Source organism: Hypanus sabinus, chromosome 9, assembly GCF_030144855.1.
Source record: "Hypanus sabinus isolate sHypSab1 chromosome 9, sHypSab1.hap1, whole genome shotgun sequence".
NCBI lineage: Eukaryota > Metazoa > Chordata > Chondrichthyes > Myliobatiformes > Dasyatidae > Hypanus > Hypanus sabinus.
The window spans coordinates 38,591,569-38,616,987 of record NC_082714.1 but is presented as its reverse complement, the minus strand read 5'-3'; the positions used below and the strand labels follow the sequence as shown (position 1 = coordinate 38,616,987).

At 40.9% G+C, this 25,419-nt stretch overlaps 1 protein-coding gene across 1 annotated transcript in view; it reads left to right on the top strand.

Moving 5' to 3' along the window:
- The first annotated feature begins 211 nt into the window (after window positions 1-211).
- Window positions 212-25,419, top strand: part of mmd2a (monocyte to macrophage differentiation-associated 2a) — a 110,134-nt gene continuing 84,926 nt past the window's right edge. Inside the window, exons 1-2 of the mRNA XM_059979499.1 lie at window positions 212-359; window positions 592-863. Of these exons, the coding sequence (XP_059835482.1) occupies window positions 796-863 (68 nt within the window). The 5' untranslated portion in view covers window positions 212-359; window positions 592-795. The remainder of the gene's footprint in view (window positions 360-591; window positions 864-25,419) is intronic.

Genomic DNA, 25,419 nt, shown 5'->3' with positions numbered 1-25,419 from the left:
CGGTCGGTCAGGCATTACCGCTTTAACTAACGGATTATTTGTGTTCCACCACTGAGTTTCTGTTCGAATAACTGTTATTTAAAGAGACCCATTTATAGTAAATGCACAGGAAGAAATGTTGTCCCCGCAGGGTTGAGATATATACAAGACTTCCGGATCAACATCGAATTGTGGAGAAATGTGCTGATTTCTGCTGCGAACAATTTCTCCCGTGGAACAAACAGCAAGTAGCTTCCCTTGAAAGATGTAAGCAAAAACAAAGGGCGACTGAAACCCTTTGTGTCCACAATCGCCGATTTCCCTGCAGATATCCCGGAAAACTGTTGCATTTGTTACCGTTTTACTTTCGGTTGTAATTGGTAAGTGTGTAAAATTCTGGGAGACTTGCACGAAGATACAATTGCATTCGAATGAATGCAGCATTTTCTGGGTAGCCTTGCAATGTTGTTACTGAAAGTCATTTGGTTACTTTTGTTTTAAAATATTCATCCCCAGCTTTGACACAAAGACGATGCTTCTGGGCGCTGACCATCTTAAGCAGTTATATTTTCGTCGCTCCGACAGGATTTCTCAAACTGTTCTAATTTGCAGGGGCGAGGTGATCAGCAAGGGTTGAAGTTCCCGACGAGATGCCAGAGAGCGGTGAACTGGAGGTGGAAAGAAGCGGTGGGCTCTGAAGTCAAGAGCCGGCATTGAGCTCCCGAACGTGGGTGCGGTGGAGCAGACAGTCCGGGTCTTCCTTCATCCCTCGCTGAGCAGGTATGTTAGACAAGGGATAGCTGGCAGAGACCACCGATGCTGCTCGCGCGGAAAAGCCTTTCCATCTTCAAAATGATAAATCTTCGCAAGACCAAGTTTGCAAGGTAAGATTACCTTAAGGTAAATATGTAAATTTTTAAAAATGAATGCACGCACCGAATAACAATGTCCGCTTGTGTTCAGTTTCTATTTAAATTAGAACTCTGAGCAATTCCATTATTTACACGTTTGCAAATCTAAGGCTCTTCTGTACCATTCCGTTTTCCATCATAGGATATTTTTTCCTCCATCATTTTAACAATTCACTTCCAAATTATATGGAATGATAGAGTTTGTACAGCGTAGAATTAGTTCCTTCGGCTCTCCGTGTTAATGCTGACCATTTTAACAATCCCACCTGCCTGTATCAACTTCATATCCCTCTATTCCTTGCTCATTCAAATACTGTCCAAATGTCCTTAAATGTTTTTGCTGTTCTCCACCAGTTCCTCTGACAGCTTATTCCAGATTCCAACAACTATTTGTTTAAAAAGTTTCTCCCTCAGATCCCCTTTAAACCTCTTCTCTTTCACTTTAAATCTATGCCTTTAACTTTGGATGCCCCTACCATGGGAAGCAAATGTCTACCCTATCTTTACCTCATATCACCTCTCAGCTTCTTTGCTCCAGGGATAACAGATGCAGCTAATTCAACCTTTCCTTATAACTGGAGCCATTGTAAATCTTTTCTGCACCTTATCTAGCTGAAATGATTTTCCCTGTGTACTATGGCAACCGGAATTGCACGCACTGCTCTAAATCTGTTCTAACATTTTGTAGAGCTGTAACATGATGCTCCCAAGTCTCATACTCCCTGCCTTGGCTGTTGATAGCAAGCATGTCATACTCACTCTTCACAGTTCTGTTTAGCTCTATGGCCACTCTCAAAGACCACCAGGTTGTTCTGTTCAACAATACTACCCAGGTCCCTAGCATTCACTGTGTAAGTCCTGCCCTGATTTAATGCCCTCCAAATGCATCATTTTGCAGCCATCTGAGTTAAAATCTGTTGCACGCTTTCCCAGTTGATCAGTACTTGTTGTTAACTTTGGCATCCCCTGCCTTCCAGCAGCAAGCTAATTTTAGCAATACAGACCCTTTGAGCCAACTGGACCATGCCCACCCAGCTGCTCCCAATTTCCTGAGTTCAGCCCATATCTCTGCCACTCTATGTACCCATCTATCTGCTTCTTAAATAATACTGTTGTATCAGTTTCAACCACTTCCTCTGGCAGCTCATTCCATATACTCACCACTCCCTGAGTGAAAAAGTTGTCCCATAGATTCCTCATAAGTCTTTCATCTCTCACCCTCAACTTATGCACCCTGGTTTTGGATTTCCTACCCTGCTACCATCCATCGTATCTATGCCTCTCATAATATTAGACACTTCTGCAAGTGTTCTGTAAAGTGAACCACCCTTCCCCCCATAGCCCTATATTCCAAGAAATAAAAACCTGTTCTGAACAACTTCTCCCTCATCCTTGTAAATCTTTCCTTCATTCTTTTTAGTTTAACCACACCTTTTGGAGACCAAGACTGTCCATAGTACTTCAAGTGTGGCCTCACCAAGGACTTGTGCAATTGCAACATAATATCCCAAATCTTAATGCCTTTACTGATGAAGGCCAGCATGCTAAACAACTTTGTCACTACCCTGTCTACCTGTGATGCTGCTTTCAACATGCTATGCACTTGTACTCTTCGGTCTGCCTGTACAATTAGACCCCCTCGTGTCCTACCATTAATAATACCCTGCTTTAATACCCTGAAAGTCCTACCCTGCTTTGACTTTCCAAAATTCTTCACCTCAGTTATCTGTATTGAAATGCATTTGCCACTCCTTGGTCCTCTTCCCTAAATGATCAAGATCCCCCTGAAACCTGCGACAACCTTCTTCACTATCGACACCTAATTTCCTGTCATCCACAAACTTACTGTGCACGCCTTGTATATTTGCATCCAAACTATTTACAAAAATAATGAATAATAAGTCACAGCACTAACCTCTGCAGCACACCACTCGTTTCCAGTCTTCATTCCAAGAAACAACCTTCAACCCCCACCCTCTGCTTCCTATCCCCAAGCCAGTTCTGAATCTACCTAACCAGTTCTGGATTCCATGGGACCTAATCTTCCAGACAAGCCTACCATGCAGAGCCTTGTTTAAAGCATTATTAAAGTCCAAATAGACATAATTCTCTGCCCTATCCTCAAATATCTTTTGGTTTTCTTCAAAAATATCTACAAGATTGATCAAACACAATTTTCTCCACACCAAGCCATGCTGACTATTCAAATCAGACACTGTTTATCCAAATGCTCATAGATCCTGTCCGTCAGAATTCCCGCTCAGTAGCTTCCCCATCAATGATGTCAGGCTGATTGACCTGTAGTTCTCTAGTGTGTATGCCCTTACATCCCTTCTTAAAAAATGGAATGACATTGGCCACCTTCTAGTCTTCTGGAACTTGACCAAATTTCAAAATTTATTATCAAAGTAGTATACAGTATATTACCCTATACCACCCTGATAGTCATTTCCTTGCAGTCATTAACAGGTAAAATAAGGAAACACAATAGAATTTAGAAAAAACAATTGGCATAAATAAAGACCGACAAATGACTAAAAGAGAGCTCAGAGGAGAATGGCCAGAGTGGTTCAAGATGACAGAATGGTGACAGTAACTCAAATAATCGTGTGTTACAACAATGGTATGCCTTATCCCTTCCATGTCTCCTTATCCTCTTTATACGGTACCATGGTAACGTAGCATTTAGTGTGATGCCATTATAGCTTGGGGTGCTCTGGAGTTCAATTCCAGTGGCATTCCATAAGCAGCCTCTGTATGATCTCCCTGTGGAATGTGTGGGCTGTCTCTGGGTCCCCAGAGACGTATAATTTATGTCAAATATTTAAAACATATATATATATATATTTAAAAAAATCAAAATCATTGAGTTTCAGCACAAGTCAGAACCAAATATGGCAATGCCATTTGTTCTGGACAAAGTGAAACAACTTGTCGTAATTTTCATTATCTAGTCATTTTAGAATCTAAAAGTCGGAATATATTTGTATAGTAAAATAAATATAATTTTTCTGTCATCTCAATAACATTCATAAGTAGAAGCCTTAAATAGAAGTTGGCCAGAATTGAATGAAAAAGAACTGGCAGGGATGACAGCAGAGCAGCTGTGGCTGGAATTTCTGGAAGCAATTTGGAAGGCATAAGATATATATATCACAAAGAAGAAGGAGTATTCTAAAGGCAAACTAACAAGAGAAGTCAAAGCCAACATAAAATTCAAAGAGAGGGCATACAATAGAGCAAAAATTAGTGGGAAGTAAGGGGATTGGGAATCTTTTAAATACCAACAAAAGGCAACTAAAAAAGCCATTAAGAAGGCAAAGGTGGAATACAAAAGTAAACTAGGCAATAATATTAAAGAGCATACCAAATGTTTCTTCAGATACCTAAAGTGTAAAAGAAAGGCGAGAATGGATATTGGACCGTTAGAAATTGATGCTGGAGAGGTAGTAATGGGAGATGAAATGACATATGTAGAATAAGTATCTTGCATCAGTCTTCACTATGAAATAGACTAGCAGTGTGGTGGAAGTTCCAGGTGTTAGGGGTCAAGAAGTATGTGAGTTACTGTTACTAGAGAAAATTCTTGGGAGACTGGAAGTTCTGAAGGTAGATAAGTCAACCTGGGCAAGGGTTCTGAAAGAGGAGGCTGAAGAGATTGTGGAAGCATTAGTAATGGTCTTTCAAGAATCACTAGATTCTGGAATGGTTCTGAAAGATTGCAAAATTGCAAATGTCACTCCACTCTTTTCAGACAGGAGAGAGACAGAAGAAAGGAAATTATAGGCCAGTTAGTCTGACTTCAGTGGCTATGAAGATGTTGGAGTTGATTGTTAAGGTTGTGGTTCAGGGTACTTGGAGGTCCATGATAAAATAGGCTGCAGTCAGCAGGTTTCCTCATGGGAAACTCTTGCCTGACAAATCTGCTGGAATTCTTTGAAGAAGTAACAAGCAGGATAGACTAAGAAGAATCAGTTGATGTTGCGTTCTTGGATTTTCAGAAAACCTTTAACAAGATGCCACACACGAGGCTGCTTAACAAGCTACAAGCCCATGGTATTACAGGAAAAGTTATAGCATAGATAATGCAGGCAAAGAGTGGGAATAAAAGGAGCCATTTCTGGATGGCTGCCTGTGACTAGTGGTGTTCCACAGGGGCTGAGTGGGACTGATTTTTTTAATGCAATATATCAACGATTTAGATGATGGAATTGATGGCTTTGTTGCAAAGTTTGCAGATGATACAAAGATAAGTGGAGGGGCATATAGTTTTGAGGAAATGGGGAGGCTCTGTAGAAGCACTTAGACATATTGGGAGATTGGGCAAAGAAGTGGCAGATGGAATTCGGTGTTGGAAAGTGTATGGCCATGCACTTTGATAGAAGAAATGAGAGAGAAAATGGAGAGAAAATACAAAAAACTGAGGAACAAAGGGACTTGGGAGTTGTACAGGTTCTCTAAAGTTTGAATGGCAGGTTGAGTCTGAGGTGAGGAAGGCAAATGCAATGTTAGCATTCATTTCAAGAGGACTAGAATATAAAAGCAAGGATGTAATGTTGAGAATTTATAAAGCACTGTTGAGGCCTCACTTGGAGTATTGTATGCTGATTTGGGCCCCTTAACTTAGAAAGGATGTGCTGCAACTGGAACGGGTTCAAAGGAAGTTTACAAAAATTATTCCAGGATTAAGTGACTTGTCATATGAAGAGCTTTTGATGGCTCTGGGCCTATAGTCACTGGAATTTAGTAGAATGAGGGGTGACCTCATTGAAATCTATTGAATGGTGAAAGGCCTCGACAGAGTGGACATGGAAAGGATGTTTCCTGGGGTGAGAGAGACTAAGATCAGAGGTCACAGCTTGAAAATAAAGCGGCATCCTTTTAGATCAGAGATGAGGAGGACTTTCTTTAGACAGAAAGTGGTGAATCTTTGGAATTCTTTGCCACAGGCAGCTGTGGAGGCCACGTCTTTATATTTAAGGCAGAGGTTGATAGACTCTTGATTGGTCAGGGCATGAAGGAATAGAGGGGGAAGGCAGGAGATTGGCACTGAGAGGAAATGGTCTTATGATGTAAAAGCTCTCACTCCCTTAAGGATTGCATCATGTGACTAAGTGGGCTGTAGCAATATGAGTTCAGAGACGTATGCAGAAACACTGGAATAAATGACTGTTTTGAGCTTCTCATGTCTCGCCTGTATCAATCTCTGAGATTGGCCTTGTTACATATTAAGAACTTGCACATGCTGTTATCATGCAGAGAGGCCGTAATAAGAAGGAATCACAGCCATTAAAAGTAGCTAAGTTATTGAGAACTGTGTAGGGTGAATCCAGGAAGCTCACCATTACTAGGGTCTTGGCCTGAAATGTCAAACGTTCATTTCCCTCTGTCCTGTGGAAGTGTCTTGGTTCAGTATTTTGAGCTTACAGTTCCCTGACCTGAGTTCCTCCAGAGCCCTGTGTGTTTTGTTCATAGTTACTTTTGACATGTATAAGGTACGGAATTGAGCACGAGAGAAACAGAAAGGAGAATAATTGCAATCCTAGTAACAGTTCAAGAAGAAGAGAGTACAAACCAGCTATCACCTGTCAGGTTAGCTATATTGGAAATCTCAGCAAGTAAAATAAGATACAGTATAGGATCTCTTCAGTTTGTGAATTGAACAGATGGAAAACACATTTTGGGCAAATAATCTTGTCAGAATTGAGAATAGGGGCAAAATGCTTGGAATGAGATTATATGTGAATGCAAGAGGATGTTCTTGTTAGTAGAGATAAGTCCAGGAGCATAGGTAATATCGGCAAACATGTAGAATGACTCATGTGCCTTTCAATGAACTAGTATAGTAACTTGCTAAATGATGTAACTCAGTGCTTTCAGTCATTATGGAAAATTATAAGTCTGGAAGTCCTAAAATTGTGCAATTATAAAGACCTAGCTATCATGGCTATTGATTCCTACCATTACACTTCTCTACATTAAACTCCAATTATTGACTTTTTACCCACTCCCACAACTTTCTCCAGATTTCACTAGAATATATTCTTAACTTTAGAGTGCTTTCTGTTAGCTTATTGTTGTAGGTTGTAGGTATCTCTGCCCATGATTGAACAATTAGTTGCGTCAGTATCCATATTGATGGCTTGGTAATTAACCTCTAATTTTGGGTATGTTTCTGGATTGCATGTTCTGCTTTAAGCTTGTAAATGGTTTTACTGATGAATATATCCAATCCAAGTCACTAAATACACACAATGTACATACCAGGAGAATTCCAAACTATTTTGCTCACTGCGTTTTCAAGCATTTAGGCTTGGAGATGCCAGAAATAGCCGGGAGTGAAAATGAAACGATTTCACTACGTCAACAAATTAGAAACTATGAAGAATTTGAAGGTATTGACAATCATCTTAAAAATTCAGAGGGTGCACTTGTTGAAAATTGTACTGTATGAAGGCAGTTCACTATCTGCACTCAGTGTCTGCACTGATTTTATCAAAGGAACACGGCGGCATGAATTTCTCTGTTGATAAATATTAGGAACTAATACACGATTTTATAGTACTGTAATGGTACTGGTAATGGTCTAATTTATTCTGTATTTCACTTAAATACAAAATTTTTTACTTAATTAAACAGTTTAACTTTTATACCCTCTTTACTATTTCCATGAAACTTCAGCTAATTGGGGCAGACACTTAATGCATCAGTCCTGATGCATCAGAATTAACTGGAATTCTCATAACTGATACAACTACTTACTGCTCACACATGGGGATGGATACATATAATCAAGAGATGAATCACCTAGCAAAAAGCACTTTGAAATATAGTGTAATCTAGAGAAAGTTGAGAGTGGGCGAAAACTCCGTGAATGGAGTTTCTTGTGGGAAAGTGAAAGGTCATGATTTGGTAGATGGAATGAATAAGTAGATTATTACATACAGTAAGTGGAGAGCAACTACAAATGAGTGGAATATGCATGAAGGTTAGAATGCAAGTGTAACACGTAATTAAGAAGGGAAATGGCATATTTATAGCTAAGGGTTTCAAATTAAAATTACCCAAGCATTGTTATAATTGGACAAACTGTTGAGACTGCATCTGCAGTATTGAGTTCAGGTTTGTTACCTTATTAAGAAAATATAGGAGGCAGTCTGGAAGAGATTAATGAAGTTAATTCCTGGGAAGAGAAGTTTGCCCTATCAGAACTGGAGAAATTTTTGGATCAGTATTCTTTCAAGTTTAAATAAGAGGTGATCTTGTTGAAATATATCCAATATCCTGGGCTTTTATGGGTAGATATTTAGATGTTTTCTTGACTGGATGAGTCAAACAAGTAGACATAGTTACAAGATAAGGTACAATCACAAACGAGAAAATCTACAGATGCTGGAAATTAAAGCAACACATAAAATGCTGGAGGAACTCAGCAGGCCAGGTAGCATCTATGGAAAAGAGTACAGTTGACGTTTTGGGCCCTTCCTGCTGAAGAGTCTCAGCCTGAAACGTCGACTCTACTCTTTTCCATCGCTGCTGCTTGGCCTGCTGAGTTCCTGTAGCATTTTGTATGTGTTACAAGATAAGGTGATTGTCATGTAAAACCTGAGGGGTGTCAGAATTTCTTCTGAACCGGCTGTGAAGCTCTTGAACTCTACACTTACGGGAGTTGGGGAGGCTAAATCGCTGGATGTATTCAAAGAGGAAGTTGATAAATTTTAGAAAGATCAGGGAATTGAGGACTACACGGAATGGATAAAAAAAGGTGAGGCCTGTGACAGACGAGTCATAATCACATTGAATGACAAGGCAAACTTGAGGGGCCAGGTGGCCTACTCTTTCTACTCAGATGTTGCACTGAGTGTCATAGGAAGTCATTCCTACCTGTGGCCATCAAACTTTACAACTCCTCCCTTGGAGTGTCAGACACCCTGAGCCAATAGGCTGGTCCTGGACTTATTTTTTCACTTGGCATGATTAACTTATTATTATTTAATTACTTATGATTTTATGTTGTTATATTTCTTCACTATTCTTGGTGGTGCGGCTGTAACGAAACCCAATTTCCCTAGGGATCAATAAAATAAGTCTGTCTGTTTTCTATGTTGTATTAGGACAGATAGGGCACAAAAGGCAAAAGTCAAGCCTACCAGTTACAGTGGTTGTATGAACTAAATAACCATTCGGGGAGATAATTGCTGAAATGGTTGAGAATGGATTGGAAAAATATATTGCTTATACATCATGACTGTTGTACTAGGTTCAATAACAGAGTTAACACTTGGGCGTCTGATCTCAATATGCATGTGGTTTATTGAGATGCAGTGGGGAAATGCCTTGAAGACTTCAACCACTGAGTTATAAGCAGTTGTGGTATTTATACAGAAAGTACTGCTATTCACTCTGTATGGATGGTTAACTGACAATTAATACTTTTTAACACTGGCCTCTATGTTTGTTGTCTAGTACTGAATCATACAATTGACTGAAGTGTTTTTCATTGCATTCAACTGCTTTGCAAGTAGTTTCACAATTGAGTGATTTGCACTTATTCTGTCCCAAACTAAAATTCAAACTGCATACATGATGTTTCTGTACTCTATTCACCATTCTAGTCTATCTTTCCTTGGATAGTTAGTTCTTTCAGTTACTGTTTAAGTGTACTGATGTGTGTTTTTTTCAGTGATCATTTTTAAAGAAGCTTTTGGGCCAATGAGAAAATGTTTAAGGTATTAAATGGCATCAAGCTCATATACAAATTAAACGAAATGGCAAGTCCAGGCTGGTAACATATACACTGAAAGCTCAGGTAGAAGTAAAGCTTGGCTTGATGGTAAGAAATACAGGGTGATGGTAGTAGGTTATCTTTCAGACTGGAGACCCATGACTAGTGGAGTTAAGTCCATTGTTATTTGATAGTTAAATATTATATTGCGTATTGTTACGAATGTGCCACAACTCTGAGGGGCTGAAGGGTACAAAGTAGCCCCCTCCTTTTTGAGAATCTCACGATCACTATTAAGTCAGTTCAGGAGGCCCAGGAAATGAGAGAAAGACAAGCAGAATCCACGAAGAGTTTGGAATGTGTCCTGGCCTCCGGAAGGCGGAACCATTGATAACGGCTATTGTCTCTTGGAGACGGAATTGTGTATTGGATACTGTACGATTCATCGAAGCCCCCAGGCAATGAACCGAGGGGGGGGGGGTTGGTGGAGGGATTGCATCATCCCAACCTGATTGGCATCTGAGACCCTGTGAGTCAGGATAAAAGAGGGTCTGGGGAACAGCCCTTCAGATGCACCAGAAGAAACGCTAGAACTCCTGTAACAGCGTAATAGTGAAAACTGGTGGAAACGGCCCACGTGCGTCCCTTTCCATTTGCGTCGGAATTGGTGGGCCTTTACCACGGAAGCACAGCTTTAGCTAACCACTAAGGGGAAACCAGTCCCCCAACGACTCTCGAAGGATTGACATCATAAAAAGAATGGGCAAGTTAAACCTCCGTCTTTCTCTCCAATCATAGAAGGCTGCAGCCTACAGCTTGAATGAACTAAAGTGACTTTTATATTTCCATCGGACAATACATTATCCCTTAGACAACGATAGAGCTATTTCTTATTGATTATTATTTTACCCGCACTTTTAGATTTAGTATTGATGATGTATGTTATCTGTATATTTGCGTTGATATTATGTTTGTGTATTTTTATCAATAAATACTGTTTAAAATAGTACCACCAGACTTCAACGGACCTATCTTTGCTGGTAAGTGACCCAGTTACGGGGTTCGTAACAGTATGCTCACAAGAAGATGAATGTCAGGATTGTATATGGTGACATGTATGTACTTTGACAATAACATTTAATTTGAACTCTGAAAGTTACTTTATATCAATGATTTGGATGAGAATCTACAAGGTGTTGTTAGTACATTTGGAGATTACACTAAAATAGGTGGTGCCAATGGCAGTGAAGATGGTCATCACGATTTACGGAAGGATCTTGATCACTTGGGTAATTGAGCAAATGGAATTTAATTCAGATGTATGACTTGTTGGATTTTGGGAAGACAAACAAGGGAGAACTCCCTTAACCTCCCAAGAGAGTGAGCGCTGGCGGAGAAACGATGTGTGCACTTACTGCAGAGCAGCCGATCATCGACACATCAAATGCACATTGTGTCCGGGTAAAAGGCACCACCGGATATACGAGGGGCCTACTTTCTGATAAATCCCTCGTGGTCCCACATTCTAGCACATTAGCCTGGCTCACACTCTCTCTGTTCTCCTCCACACCCAAATGGCTCTACACGCATAGGAGGCACTGTTGCATTCCGCTGCTCCAGACAACATTTTGTAGTCTTTCTGTGCAGTTTGGACTCCACACTGAGCCTATCTCGTGCCCTTTCTGCATCACGGCCATTGATGGATGACCCTTGCGGTCTGCCTTGATCAGGGCGCCCACACAGCCTGTGCACATGGACATCGGAGAACACCGGGAGACCATCCAATTCATCCTTATCGATACACCCAACAATCCTCTCAACTTAGGCTGTCCCTGGCTCTTCTTCCCTGGTCATCTGGTTCACTGCTGCATTGGGGACAAACTTGCCTGCAACCTCAGTTGACTTCACCCCTTATTTGTCGAAATGGAGGACATCGTTGACCTCACAAAACTTACAGGAATGCCATGACTTAGCCGTCAGCATCAGTAAAAGGGAAGCTAGCACCTGTCATCACTTCACAGACCATGAGACTATGTGATCAACCCTTTCTGGGCACCACTTCTCCCCTAGGTCGTCTATTCTGCCTCTTCACTCAAGCTGTGAATGACTACATCACGGAAATGCTATAGCACAGTTTCATTCACCCATGCCAGTCCCCAGCCTGTGCTGGATTCTCAAGCAGGAGAAAATCTGCAGTTGCGGGAAATCAAAGTAGTACACACAAGACACTGGTGGAACTCAGTAGGCCTGGCAGCAATAATGGAAAAGAGTTAAACAGTCGATGTTTCGAGCTGAGGCACTTCATCAGGAAGCAGGATTCTTCTTTGTCAAAAAGGAAGATGAGGTCTTCATCCCTGCATTGACTATTGTGGACTCAACAAAATTACCATTAAGAATTCTATCCTCTATTCTTGATGAATAGCATATTTGAAAAACTCTGTAGGACCCAGATCTTCGCCAAATTGGATCTGTGGAGCACATACAATCTGATCTACATTGCAAGTGGGACGAGTGGAAGACGGCATTCACACCACCCACTGCCCACTATGAATACTTGGTAATGCCGTCCGGATTTTCCAACAGTCCAGCCATTTTCATCAATAATATTCTCTGAGACCTCCTACACAGGTATGTGTTCGTCTATCTCGATAACATCCTCATCACAAGACCATGTCTGTCATGTCCAATCAGTCCTTCAGCAGCTACTTGAAAATCAACTGTACTGCAAATTGGAAAAAGTTTCACACCCCAGTGATTTCCTTTCCTGGGTTATGTCCTTTCACCCCAAGACATAACCATGGACCCAGAGAAAGAGCACATTTGTTGAATGGCCCCAGTCACACTCCCTCAAACAGCTACAGCTTGTCTTGCTTCTACTGCCAGTTCGTCAGAAATTATAAGAAAGTCTCCCTCACCAAGTCACCTACCTCACAGATAATCTGGTCTGCTGCCATAGACCACACTTCTGAGGAGTTCGAGATGCTTCACTACTGACACCATTCTCCACAATCTTAACTCCTCTGGACCTTTTGTGGTAGAGGTGGATGCATCTGACATGGGTGTTGAGGCCATCCTCTCCCTGTGAAGACCAGAGTAACATATAGAGTCACAAAACAGCCCAGAAACAGACCCTTCAGCCCATGTAGTCTGTGTGAACGGTTAATCTGCGTAGTCCATTCAACCTGCACCTGGACCATAGCCCTCCATCCCCCTCCTATCCATATATCTATCCAAATTTCTCTTAAATATGTAAATCAACCCACATCCACCACTTGAGCTGGCAGCTTGTTGCATACTCTCACCATGTTTTGAGTGAAGAAGTTCTTCCTCGTGTTCTCTTTAACTCTTCACCTTTCACCCTTAACCATGACCTCTAGTTGTAGTCTGTAATCACAGATAGTGGAGGCCAGTTCTCTGAATGTTTTCAAGAAAGAGTTAGATAGAGCTCTGAAAGATAGTGGAGTCAAAGTATGTGGAGAGAAGGCAGGAACGGGGTACTGATTGTGTATGATCAGCCATGATCACAGTGAATGGTGGTGCTGGCTTGAAGGGCCAAATGGCCTACTCCTGCACCTATTGTCTGTTGTCTATAGTCTTCCCAACCTGAGAGAAAAAAGCCAGCTTGCATTTACCATATCTATACCCCTCATAATTTTGTATATCTCTATTAAATCTCTCCTCAGTCTTCTATGTTCTGGGGAATAAAGTCCTAATCTATTCAACCCTTCCCAATAACTCAGGCCCTCAAGTTTTGGCAACATCCTTGTAAATTTTCTCTGCACTCTTTTAATGTTGTTTATACTCTTCCTGTATATAGGTAAACAAAACTGCACATAATACTCCAAACTCCAAACATAATACTCAACAATGTCTTATAAACTTTCACAATAACATCCCAATTCCTATACTCAATGAAGGTCAATGTGCCAAAAGCTTTCTTTATGACCATCTCTATCAGTGATACCACTTCCAAGGAATTATGGATCTGTATTCCCAGATGCCTTTGTTTTACCATACTCCTTGGTTCCCTACCACTCCCTGTGTAAGACCTACCCTGTCTGGACCTCCCAAAGTGCAATACCTCACACTTGTCTCATCTGCCAGAGCCCTGGTTCACCAATGCCAGAATGTTTGTAAGAGACCATGGACAGCCATTCTATCTACCAAATGCATCTCCTACCATCAGGTTAACCACCTTTGGTGCCCAGCTAGACTACTACAGACTGGGGACTACATCCACGTGAAATCTGCCCCTGCCACAAGCTCACACCACAGTTCATTGATCCCTTTAAGAACACCCATTGCATCAATCCAGTCACCTACTGTTTTCAGTTGCCATTGCCCCTTAGGATTACACCCACCTTCCATGTGTCCTGCCTCAAGCCTGTTGTCCTTGGACCATTTAAACTACCTGAGCCTGCACCTCTGGAACCAAGGATGGTGCAAGGTGATCTTGTTTACCTGGTTTGCTGGTTGCTGTATTCACATCATCGTGGATATGGTGTGTAGTACCTGGTTGGCTGAGAAGGGCCCAGAGGAGAAATCCTGGTTGCTGTCCAGTTTGAGCTTGGATCTATTGCTTATCAAGGAGTTCCACCAGACCATCCAGATCATGGCCATCTGGGACAGGCTGTAGATGGAGGGTATCCTGTCAGGCCTGCACATGCAAGCTCTTCCCAGTTTCCATCAAGCTAATAGGAGTCACCTGCCATTTATTTCCAACTCATCATCTGCAGCCTAATTAAACCTAGCTCTCATCTAGTTCCTGCTCACCCATTGAACTAGCCAGCCTCAGCCAGATGCTCCTAGCCTTCAGTTATCTTGTTGCCTTGTCTTGTAGCCCTCATGGGTTTTTATTTTGTAGTTTATTACTAAAGAGATCGCTCACTGCTAAATTGTCTCTGCTGCTCTGTGTTTGGGTCAAACCTCCTTCACATTGCCTGACAATAGCATTGGTAGACAGGGTGGTAAAGAAGGCTTGAAGCACACTGCCCTTCTTTAATCAAGGCACAGAAGTTAGAAAGTTACATTGCAGTTGTACAAAATGTAGGTGAGGCCACATTGGGAATAGTGTGTTTAGTTTTGGCCATCCTATAGGAAAGATGCCATTAAGTGGGAAGGAGTGCATAGGAGATTTATAAGAATGCTGCCAAGACTTGAGGGACTGAGTTTTCGGGAGTGGTTCAGTTGTTTAGGTCATTTTATTGCAGTGAGGGAGAATGAAGGGTGATCTTATGGAGGTGTAGTTAGGATGAATCTACAGTCTTTTTCCCAGCATTGAGGAATCAAGAGCTAGAGGACATACAGTATAAAGTGAGCCTTAACAGAACAATGGACAGTAGCCATTATCCCCATCTCAAATTGCAAACTGGATTAACAGGAGCAAAGCTCTTCATTAAGAAGAACCTTCCTTACAGGTATCCCCAGTTTCATGTAGTCAAAGAAAGCTGACACATCCAACCTTATGAACACTCTATGTCATTTACCATGTAATATGTGGGGGTAAAATGATCATTTAAAAAAATATCCAGGCAACTACAGATCTGATGGCTCAGGAAGTCTAGTACTGTTCGCATAATTTAGGTGACATTCTATTTGTACCTACCACAAATGAAGAACTCCTTTGAATAGTTGAGGATATTCACAATCCACATAGTATTAAGCTTTAGAAAAGTAGAGGTGCTTTCATATAGAAGGAAATGATTTATTTAGATCTGTGAGTAGATAAAAATGAACTGTGGCTGTTTAAGGAGAAAGATGAGGATATCATTTAGATTAGAAAATCTAAAAGCTTCAGTAAATTGGTAACTTTCAGATAAAATTTGAATTTGATTTCCAGTTGCCCTCACTTCAGAATGCCTTCATTTCATTGACTGTAATTGGAATGAGGAAAAGCAAAGCTTTGGTTTTGTGTCTGTTTTGATGCATTATGACATCAAACATGTGTTAAGACTTGCTTGAGATACTTTGAACCCTAGAGTTGGGGCAGGGTTAGCCATGTCATGGAAAATAACAGTGGGAAGCATATTGCTTCTGTGTCGTGTGCATTGACCAAATGTTAAAAAAAAGTCAATGCAGAGACGGAGAAGCAGCATTGGAATTATATGTGGAGTTTCAAGGTTACATCAGTTCTTGTTTGCAGGCCATTCACACTTGTTTTGGAGCAAAAACCTTCTTGATAGTTCTGGGATCAAATCCTGCTAATCTTGTTGTAGTGGTTCCAAAAATAGGAGTGCCTAACCTGCTGACTCAGTATGACTGAACATTGCATGCAAAGCCTCCAAATAAAATGCCAAGTAAAGACTGTCTTACGAAGAACCCATACAAACACAGAAGTTGAAGATTATGGTTTGTTGGCAGTAGGAGACAATTTCCCCTCCACATCAATAAAATAGACATAGAGCTACACAAACAGAATTTCACTGGCATGATGTGCATTAAGGCAGTGGACTGATTCAGGCACAGATCTGAATAAAGAAACGATGCCATTTTATCACAGATGTTACAAATTGTTAATCAGGCAGAAGTGCATAAATTGAGGAGAGTTACCATGGGAATTGCTAAGTAAGATTACAGAAGGACTCCAAGCCAAACATTTGACTATAGTAGACAAGGAGTTAGTGGTTAAAGGAAATCCATAGGCAAAAATATAGAAGTCATGGTTATTAGTTTGTCAGAACTGCAGAATTCCACTTCCTAAAGCACCAGGTGTGTGAGTGGTGACCATTTCTTGTTAGTCCTTATACATTATTGCGAAGGTGTATTTAAGATTTAGGATCTATCAGCAGGCAATTGCATGCTTAGAAATGGTGTCATTCATCTCCACAGAATGCATAATAGAGAAATTAAGATGTACCTTTGCTGGGGTTGCTTTCTTTAGAATTTGAAGGGCGATTTAATGGCAGTGAATAAAATTACAAGAAATCTGGATGGAAAAAGTATGAAGGGCCTTAGCTGAAGGGTCAAAAATCAAGGGCTGTTGTTTTAAAATAATTGGTAGAAGTATTTGAGGAAACAACAGATATTTCATCCTGAAGATGATAGGGATACAGAACTCATTGTTTGTAAGAATGATGGGCAGAAACCCTCATCACATTTAAAATGCACTTGGATGCACACTTAAAAGGGGAGTCAGAGTGGCAAGGGTATAGTGTGTCAAATGAGCTGTATTATACATTTCCCACAACTCTATGATTCTTTGAAGAATGGAAGGTTGATAATGAATCAATTAGTCATTAGATTCAATTACTGTAGTCTGATATTGACCAAAACTACAGCAGATGCACACAGTGTTACTTAGGGAGGTGAAAGCTCAGAGAGTAAGGAAACCAAAATTCCAGGCTATGTTGTCATTTGATTTGACCTGAGGTAGTCGCTCAGTTAATGTTGGTACCGATTATGTAACAGGGACTGATAACCATCACTTCTTTCCAAGTTTTTGACTAAAGGAAGTTTTGGGTCATTTAGGACTGGATGTGGTGAGGTCTCTGTGGATGGTGGAGTGGTAGAGCTGGACATTATCAGCATTGACATGGTGACCCAGTGGTTTAGGGTGATCAAAACAAGGAGCAGCATCTAGAGATTTTGGCCACAGAGGAAGGGGCAGTAAGCAAAAACCTGAGTGAAAGTAATCTGGCTTTGGTGGGATGGAACCAGCTAAGGTGGAAGCCAAGGTAAAGGCATTAGTGTGAAAAACCAGTTAAGCTGAGATGGGTGGAGCACTAAGTTGACAGTCACTGAGTCCATTTTTCTGAAGGAGTGGAAATGTGATTGGAGAAATTCAAGTGATTTTATGTAAAAGACAGGCACGAATTTGGATAACCCAGCAGTCACAAGTTAGAGGAATGCTGACATTCTGGCACTTCTTATAAAGCTGTATCCAATGTGTTTAGTTAGCGTAGGAATGTCAATGTGGTCTCGAAGGGTGGGGAACAATGTAAGACCAATTTAGAGAGTCATCAATCATGGCGATAGGGAGAAAAAATAGATGATCAGTATATGAGGTTAGTAGTGTAGTACAAATGGTATCAGGAGATAGATTTTATAGACATTTCAGGGAAAGAATGTGAGGGCTTAATTTGAGAATGCTTGCTTTGGCTAACAATCATAAGGAGATGATGTCACAAAGGCTACTGAAAGGATGGTCTCAATTTTAGTACCATGACCTTGCATAATGGCAGGGGAGAGAGACTTAATGGAGATATGAGATAATGAAGAAGCTCAGGAAAACCTCTGCTCCTAAAGTTAATTCTAGAGTACTGGGAGCTTCAGTATATGGGCAGGAGCCACAAATATTACATTAGTGCGTTACATTAGAGAATGCTTTTGAGACATATATCTTTGTGTCATATGGATGATTGTTTTAGCATCTGGCTGACTAATGTTATTGTGGTGAATGGCGAGTCACTGTGCCTCTGATTAAGTGAACCATGTTTGTTTCTTTGTTGAATAATTCAAACTCAGATAGGAAATTCAGATAAATTGTTGTGACAGCCTGGTTTTACAAGGAGCAGATGCTTGATCCATTATGTTTTGGTAACAGGGATTTAGAAACAGTGTGATCTGCCGAGAAAGAAGAAAAAAATATGGTTGTACTGATCAAGAAAGTTTTTTGTTAAATCCTTATGGCAACTTGATTTGCTGGCATTAATAGCTGAATTAAAATGTAAAGCTGAGCGAGATCAGTCAGAACATATAGCTCATAGTATCTATTGTAACTGCTCTATTTACTACATAGTTTCTGTAGCTCAGCAACTGTGAATGGCTTAGTAATCGAGAGGTGAATAATGGTCTTTATTTTCCGACCATACTGCTTTAAGAATATTAATTTATTCTTTATCCGTTAAAGCAAAGTAAGATGAAGCTATTGGATTGTTGTAAAAACCCTCGCCTCTCCTTCATTCAACCCTCGTCATTCAGATAACGTGTTGTCCTGGAAGTGAAATGTGAAAATTCTGTATCACAGGGAGTTGTGGAGGCCAAGTCATTGAAAACGTTCCAGGCTGAGGCAGAGAGATGCTTCAGCCAACGAGGATCAGACTGAAGGGTGGAGATCAAAATTAGATCAGCTTTAAACCTCTGAAGTTGCTGTATAGAAATTTAAACATAAATATGCATGAATAGTTAATGGAAAAAATCCTGCAAACATAAAATTTATGAAAAGTTTGACTTAAGGAATCTTCTTTTTCAAAGCTGCAAAATCTCCTTTGAAGTAGATGGGTTCTCAGATCCTCCTTCAAGTCCAACTTGTTTTGTGGGGAGATGCTGGACAGGATAGGCCTCTATTCACTAAAGTTTAGAAGAGTGGTGAGGATATTGAAATTACAGGTTGAAAACACTCAGCAGGTCAGGCTGCATCTGTGAAAAGTGAAACACAGTTCATCTATAAGTAGGCACTCTTGGTATTGCCTAATATGTGTGATGTGTGAGATTCAAAGGCCAGTTTAGTATAGGGAAAGAAACTGAAATCACATGGGGTAACCTGACCTGCTATGTTCCACCAGATCCTTAGTGTATTGGTCAGATTGTACAACCTGTGGAGAGATGTACACGTGCAGTATATTGTTACTGTTCAATAATAGCTTTCTCACCTTCCAATTTAATGCTGGAGTTGATTGCTTGCTACAACTGTTATAAAATTCAAACACACAAGATTCTGCAGATGCTGGAAATCAAGGGCAATACACACAAGATGCTGGAGGAAATCAGCAGGTCAGACAGCATCTATGGAAATGAATGAACAGTCGATGTTTTGAGCTGAGGCCCTTCATCAGGAGAAGACAGGAAGGGGAAAGATGCCTGAATAAAAAGGTGGGAAGAGGGGAAGGAATACAAGGTAGAAGGTGATAGATCAGGGGTGGGCAAACTTTTTGACTTGTGGGCCACAAAGGGTTCTAAAATTTGACAGGGGGGCCGGACCAGGAGCAGATGGACAGAGTGTTTTGGTAATACACCTCATAAGAGAAAATAAAATATCATGGGATATGTAGAAAACATGTGCTTTAATTTCAATTGAAAATGAACAAATGCATTACAACAAAATATCTGTCTTTGAAGTCCCATGGTATTTAGCTATTTATTGAAATGACTTTTAAAACACTGAAAATTAAATGAATAAAATACAGCTTTTTTTAATAGTAACAGTTATTATTTTAAAGCACTGAAAATTCTGTTATCCTTCAAGATATTATCATCATCACTCTCCTCCTGACTGTCTTTCAAAAACAGTAGGAGATGCAGGTCTACTTGTCCTGCTCCTTCTTATTCAATTGTCCCCTGTGCCAAAACTCAACAACGACCAGCACAAGGACAGAACAGTGACAGCGCGCCAGTATGTGGAGCGCATTATTTGATCTGGAGCGCATTTTTTATTTTGAGAACGTACGTGCACCTGCGCACTACTCGTGTCCATCACTTAACAGAAATGACATGTAACATGTAAGGCTTATTGAAAAAAATATTTTCAAATGCATTTTTTACATAACACAATGAAGAAACTTATTTTTAATTTCAGTGTTGTTGGTCTCCCTTTTTAGCCAGCGCATCAAAGTCTGGATTTAGTTTTGTTGTGGCGATTCTCAGGATGGATCTGAGGTGTTGGTCAGTTAACTTGGATCTGTGGCTGGCTTTGTTGATGTTCATGACGCTGAGCGCCTGTTCACACAAATAGGTTGAGCCGAACAAAGGGTAAAGCGCAAATGTGGAGTAATACGCTGCACCTCAACAAAGGTCAATGTATATAGAGTGCGTCATCTATTGGGAAAACGCCAGAATTGCGGGGAAAAAACGTTAACATTTATTAAAATAATTTCATCAAGTTCTGCGGGCCGGATTAAAAAGGCCCCCGGGCCGTAGTTTGCCCATGCCTGTGATAGATGAAGCCAGGTGGGCGGGGCAGAGGGATGAAGTAAGAAATTGGGAAGTGATAGGTGGAAAAGGTAAACAGCTGGAGAAACTAATAGGAGAGGAGAGTGGACCATGGGAAAACGGAAAAGAGGAGCATCAAGGGGAGGTGATAGGGAGATAGCCAGAGTGTGGAAATTAAGAAAAAGAAGGTGGGGGGAAATTACCGGAAGTTAAAGAAATCAACGTTTATACCATCAGGTTGGAGGCTACCTAGACAGAATATAAGATGATGTTCCACCAACCTGAGAGTGGCTTCATCATGGCAGAAGAGGAGGCCATGAACCAACATGTTGGAATGGGAATGGGGATTGGAATTGAAATGTTTGGCCTCTGGGAAATCCTGCTTTTTGTGGAAGGAGGAAAGGTGCTCGACATAGCCGTCTCTCAATCTACATGAGTTTCACTGATATATAGGAGACTGTACCAGATACAGTAGATGACCCCCAACAGATTTACAGGTGAAGTGTTGCCTCACCTGGAAGGACTGTTTAGGGCCCTGAATGGAGGTGAGGGAGGAAGTGAATGGGCAAATATAGCAATTCTGCTGCTTGTAGGGGTAAGTGCAGAGAGGGAGATTTTTGGAGAGGGATGAATGGACAATTTAGGTAGTTTGCAGCCTTCAACCTGATGTAAAGGTGTTGCATGGATTAAATCAAAAAAATTGTAGTGTAGAATGTTGCAAACAAGTACTGTACCCCTTTCTCTGTTTGGCCACAAGCTTTGAAAAGATTTTGAATCCCTCAGCAACTCAACCCTGCAGTTTGCGCAAAGCACTGTTTTGCATAAAAATAGGAAGAACAGAAGAAGGATCTCAGCACTTGAGTGCAACCTCAGGCTCCCACAGGCGCCATGAATAAAATGGAAATGACCTGCAAACATGAGACCTAGATGAGAACAGCTGGAGAGGACTAGGCTCCCCCTTCCCTTTGTGATACTCTTCATTATGCATTGTACTTCCTGTCAATGTGCCAAACAGGTCTTTTGAAAGCTGCCAATGTTAGATACTAGGCATCAAATCTGTTTTAGCAAGTTTAATCAGAAGTTCTTGTTTAGACATCAAGAATAAAGGGAGATATTGTTATGTGATTTCCAAATAGACAACACCCACATTAACAATAGTTGAAACTGGTGTTGATTTTGTCAGCTAGAACTAACAGGTACACTGCACTATCCTTTTAACTGTGATACCAGGGAAGTCAATGGAGAAAAGTGGGAAAACAACCTCTGTCAGTATTGCCTTCTTTCATTGAAGAGCCAAGACATAATCAAGTTCAGGCCATATTGCTGATGAACTCCAAGGTGATGGTTTTAAGTACATCATATTGAAGAATATAAAATGGTCCACCCTCATCCTTGCTCATCCACACCTTGGCTACTGACAGTATTAGGTACTTCAGCCTGTGCAAAGCATTTGGATTAACAACAAGTTATCAGTCTGCCTCCACAACAATAACTGCTGCACAGCTTGTATAGATAGATACCTATGTACAACGAACACTTATTGACAATCCAAGAGATTCTGCAGATGCTGGAAATCCAGTGTATAAAAAACACAACTGCTGGAGGAACTCAACCGGTCAGGCAGCATTAATGGAGTGGAATGAACAGTAGATGTTTCAGGCCAATCTGATGAAGGGTCTCCACCTGAAACATCAACTATTTATTCCTCTCTATAGATGCTGCCTGATCTGCCGAGTTCCTCCAGCATTTTGTGTGTGTTACCCATCAACAGTCCTATTATTCTACACTGTAACACAAACAAGCTGCAAGAATACGCCACAGATGTTTGCAACTACATTCAGTTTCCAAAGCACCAGGTCTGTTTCCGACTCAAAAAAAAGATTGGTGTCTGGAAATGTCTCTATGTTGTTTTGTTAAAGTTACATGAAAAGAACTTCAGTTGTGATATTCACAGCATTGTCAGGCTTCCCTGAGAAACAGACATTATCAGTTTCAGCATGGGAGTTCCAAATGATACAAGTTCTCACAGCCTCCGTCATTTAAGGCGCTACCTTTGCAAAGAGCTCATTAACAACTTGCCACAGTGCATGCATCATTATGCCAGCTACAGTATTGCTACTGAATGAATAAACACTCCAATGTTAATGGGTGGGAAGGCATTCCCAGGGATGAGAGGGATTTAGGCTGCAGAGGAACAGTGTTTGCAAGAGGGATTTTCTTTGCCTGAGCATTGGAGGGGAGGGGGTTAAGTGGTGAGGTGGATATGGTAACCCATAAAGACAAGGTCTGTCCTGGCAGGAGTTGCCAAGGAATTCACAGTAGGGAATGAGTGTAGTCTCTGAATAACTACACTTTGGCCATATCCCTCTGTCCAATCTGCCTTTTCCTGTGGGCTCAGAAGGAAATCTAGTTAAAGATAACTTTTCTTCAGCTTAGGTGACCATTTTCTGCAGTTACTTGGGGTTGAGGATGACTTGCTTTCATTTTAACTCATGTGGAGCGTGTTGTTCTTGATGAGCTGGAGCTGGGCTTTTGGGATGTGTTGTGTGCTCCCACTGCCCTCAGTTGTCAGAGACACTCAGGGCCATTTTTTTTGCTTCCTTCTCCTTTTGTGTGGTTATGGAACAGAAGTTCCCAAGATTCAGTGAGGAATCTCTTGAAACGTTCTGTTTCTGCCTAGAGCTTAGTTCAAATCTGATACCAGGTGCTCAGAGGCTGGTTGAGTGTGAGCAATACCTTGATTCTGTGGCTGTTGATCAGGGAGAGGACAGAATCATTGATTCCTTTATTCTGCCAATAGAGACGTTGTTGGTGGTGCTCCAGCAGTACTTTGAGGTACCTACAAGGAATTGTCCTTGTCTCCAAGACATACCGGAGGGATCACTGCAGTTCGGTGACTATGAGCAAAGCGTGATCTTCCAATTCTCATTTCCTCAGTTGGTCAAAAGCTGTGGCAATTCACTGGAGTCTGCTGTGTGTTGACCCTACTTCCCTTCGCCAAATAGATCTTTGTCAGGTAGTGGAAAGAGATTCACACGTGTCAAATATCTTGATTGTTGGGGCCAGTGTTATGTAGCAGCGCAGGTTGGTAGAGGGGCTCTCTCTCTCACTTGGGGATTTTTAGTATAAGGCTCTTGCTCGATACATTTCAGAGAATAAGTTGACGTGGAGATCAGCCTCCAAACGAATAAACATGTAAATGCTGTCTGCTTCTGTAAACTGATCATTAAACTAGGACTGATCTTGGTTGGGAGTGGAGATTATAGGGTTTGTCTCTTCTGGGTGGTCAGGCTTTTCCCACCTCTCACAGATACTGTATGCAGATTGGTAGGTTAACTGCCCACTGTAAGTTCCTCCTACCATGTAGGTGAGTGGTAGAATCTGAACAAGCTGATAAGAATGTAGGGAGAATAAAACATTGAATTAATGTAGTGTCAGTGTGAATGGATGCTTGATGGGCAACCTGGACTCAATGACTCTTTCTTTCTGTTTATGACATCTGTTTGAGACTGGATACACACAAGTCTGAGACTTCCTGCAGTCTCAATGCCAGTTCCAATCTGAACCACCTGCAACTTTCAACAAGCTGGGCCTGTGAATTCACATAACTTCCCAACCCCAGCTTTGCTGGGATCTCACAGACTCTTTGGTCCTAAAGGAGCCTAGACAAGCTGGTATTAAAATACTTCCCAGGACTAGGACATCTGATGTCCATGAGTTGAAAAACCCAACAAACAGAAAATGTGCTGAGATCATCCTACTGGTGGGCCTCCAAAATGTGGTACAAACCTTGGCTCCTGTGGATTGTGTTCAATCCTGACCCTGGGTGTTGTCTGTGCGCAGTTTGCACATTCTCTCCTGAGACAATGTGGATTTTACCCTTGTTTTTTTTCTCACATCCTAAAGACATACTGGTCGTTTAACTGGCCACTGTAAATTGTCCCTGTTGTAGGAGGCTGGGTGGCAGTAGAATTGTGAGAAGTTGATGGGAATGTGAGATTATGGGGAAATAAGTGGGAAATGTGATTAATGGGAATGATCTCGCACAGACTCAATTAGCCAAGGGGCCTCCTTTTATGTCATTAGAAGATAAAGGAATAAATAAAAGAATGCTGCAGAAGATGATTGTAATTTCTAGGACATTTTATTCATCGAGTTTACTGGAAATACAGTGACTATATTGTTAATAAAATCACCTACACATGGTAAAAGACACTTGTCACAAGACACTTGTCACGTTCCTTAAATCTTTCTAATAAAGAAATTTAATTGTGCATTCTACTAGAATATGATACACACTCTGCAGATGGTTTCCTACCAACAATACAAGGAGATAGATTAAATTTGATTTGGCAAATTAATTTAACAGCAGTGGTAAAACCAGGATGGGTTATTCTTCAGATGTAGATGTACAAATAAGACAATATTCATTGAACAGTAGCTTCCTGTCAATTCTCAAACCCAGAGAGCTATGAATCATACTTAGCCAACAGCACTCCAGAAATGATTTCTTTAATGTTTTGAAAAGATATTTTGGATTTTAAAATGAATTACAATGCCGGACTCAAAAGTTAATTAATATCCATTGAATTTTTTGAATAGCCTCTCAATCACCAGTGATGATAAAATCCTATTCTGAATATTCTGAGTTAAATAACTTTACCGAGATCTTTTCAGCTCAAAGTAAGCTTAATTTACAGTTTGATCAAAGGCTGGTTTTTAATATTTCCATGCATTATACCCACAAGAAATAGTAAGCCTGCTCAAATCTTCTCAAAATGTAGTCATTAAGAAGGCAGCTGAGTGAATTAGGGATAGCAACACATACAAAATGCTGGTGGAACACAGCAGGCCAGGCAGCATCTATAAGGAGAAGCACTGTCGACGTTTCGGGCCGAGACCCTTCATCAGGACTAACTGAAAGGAAAGATAGTAAGA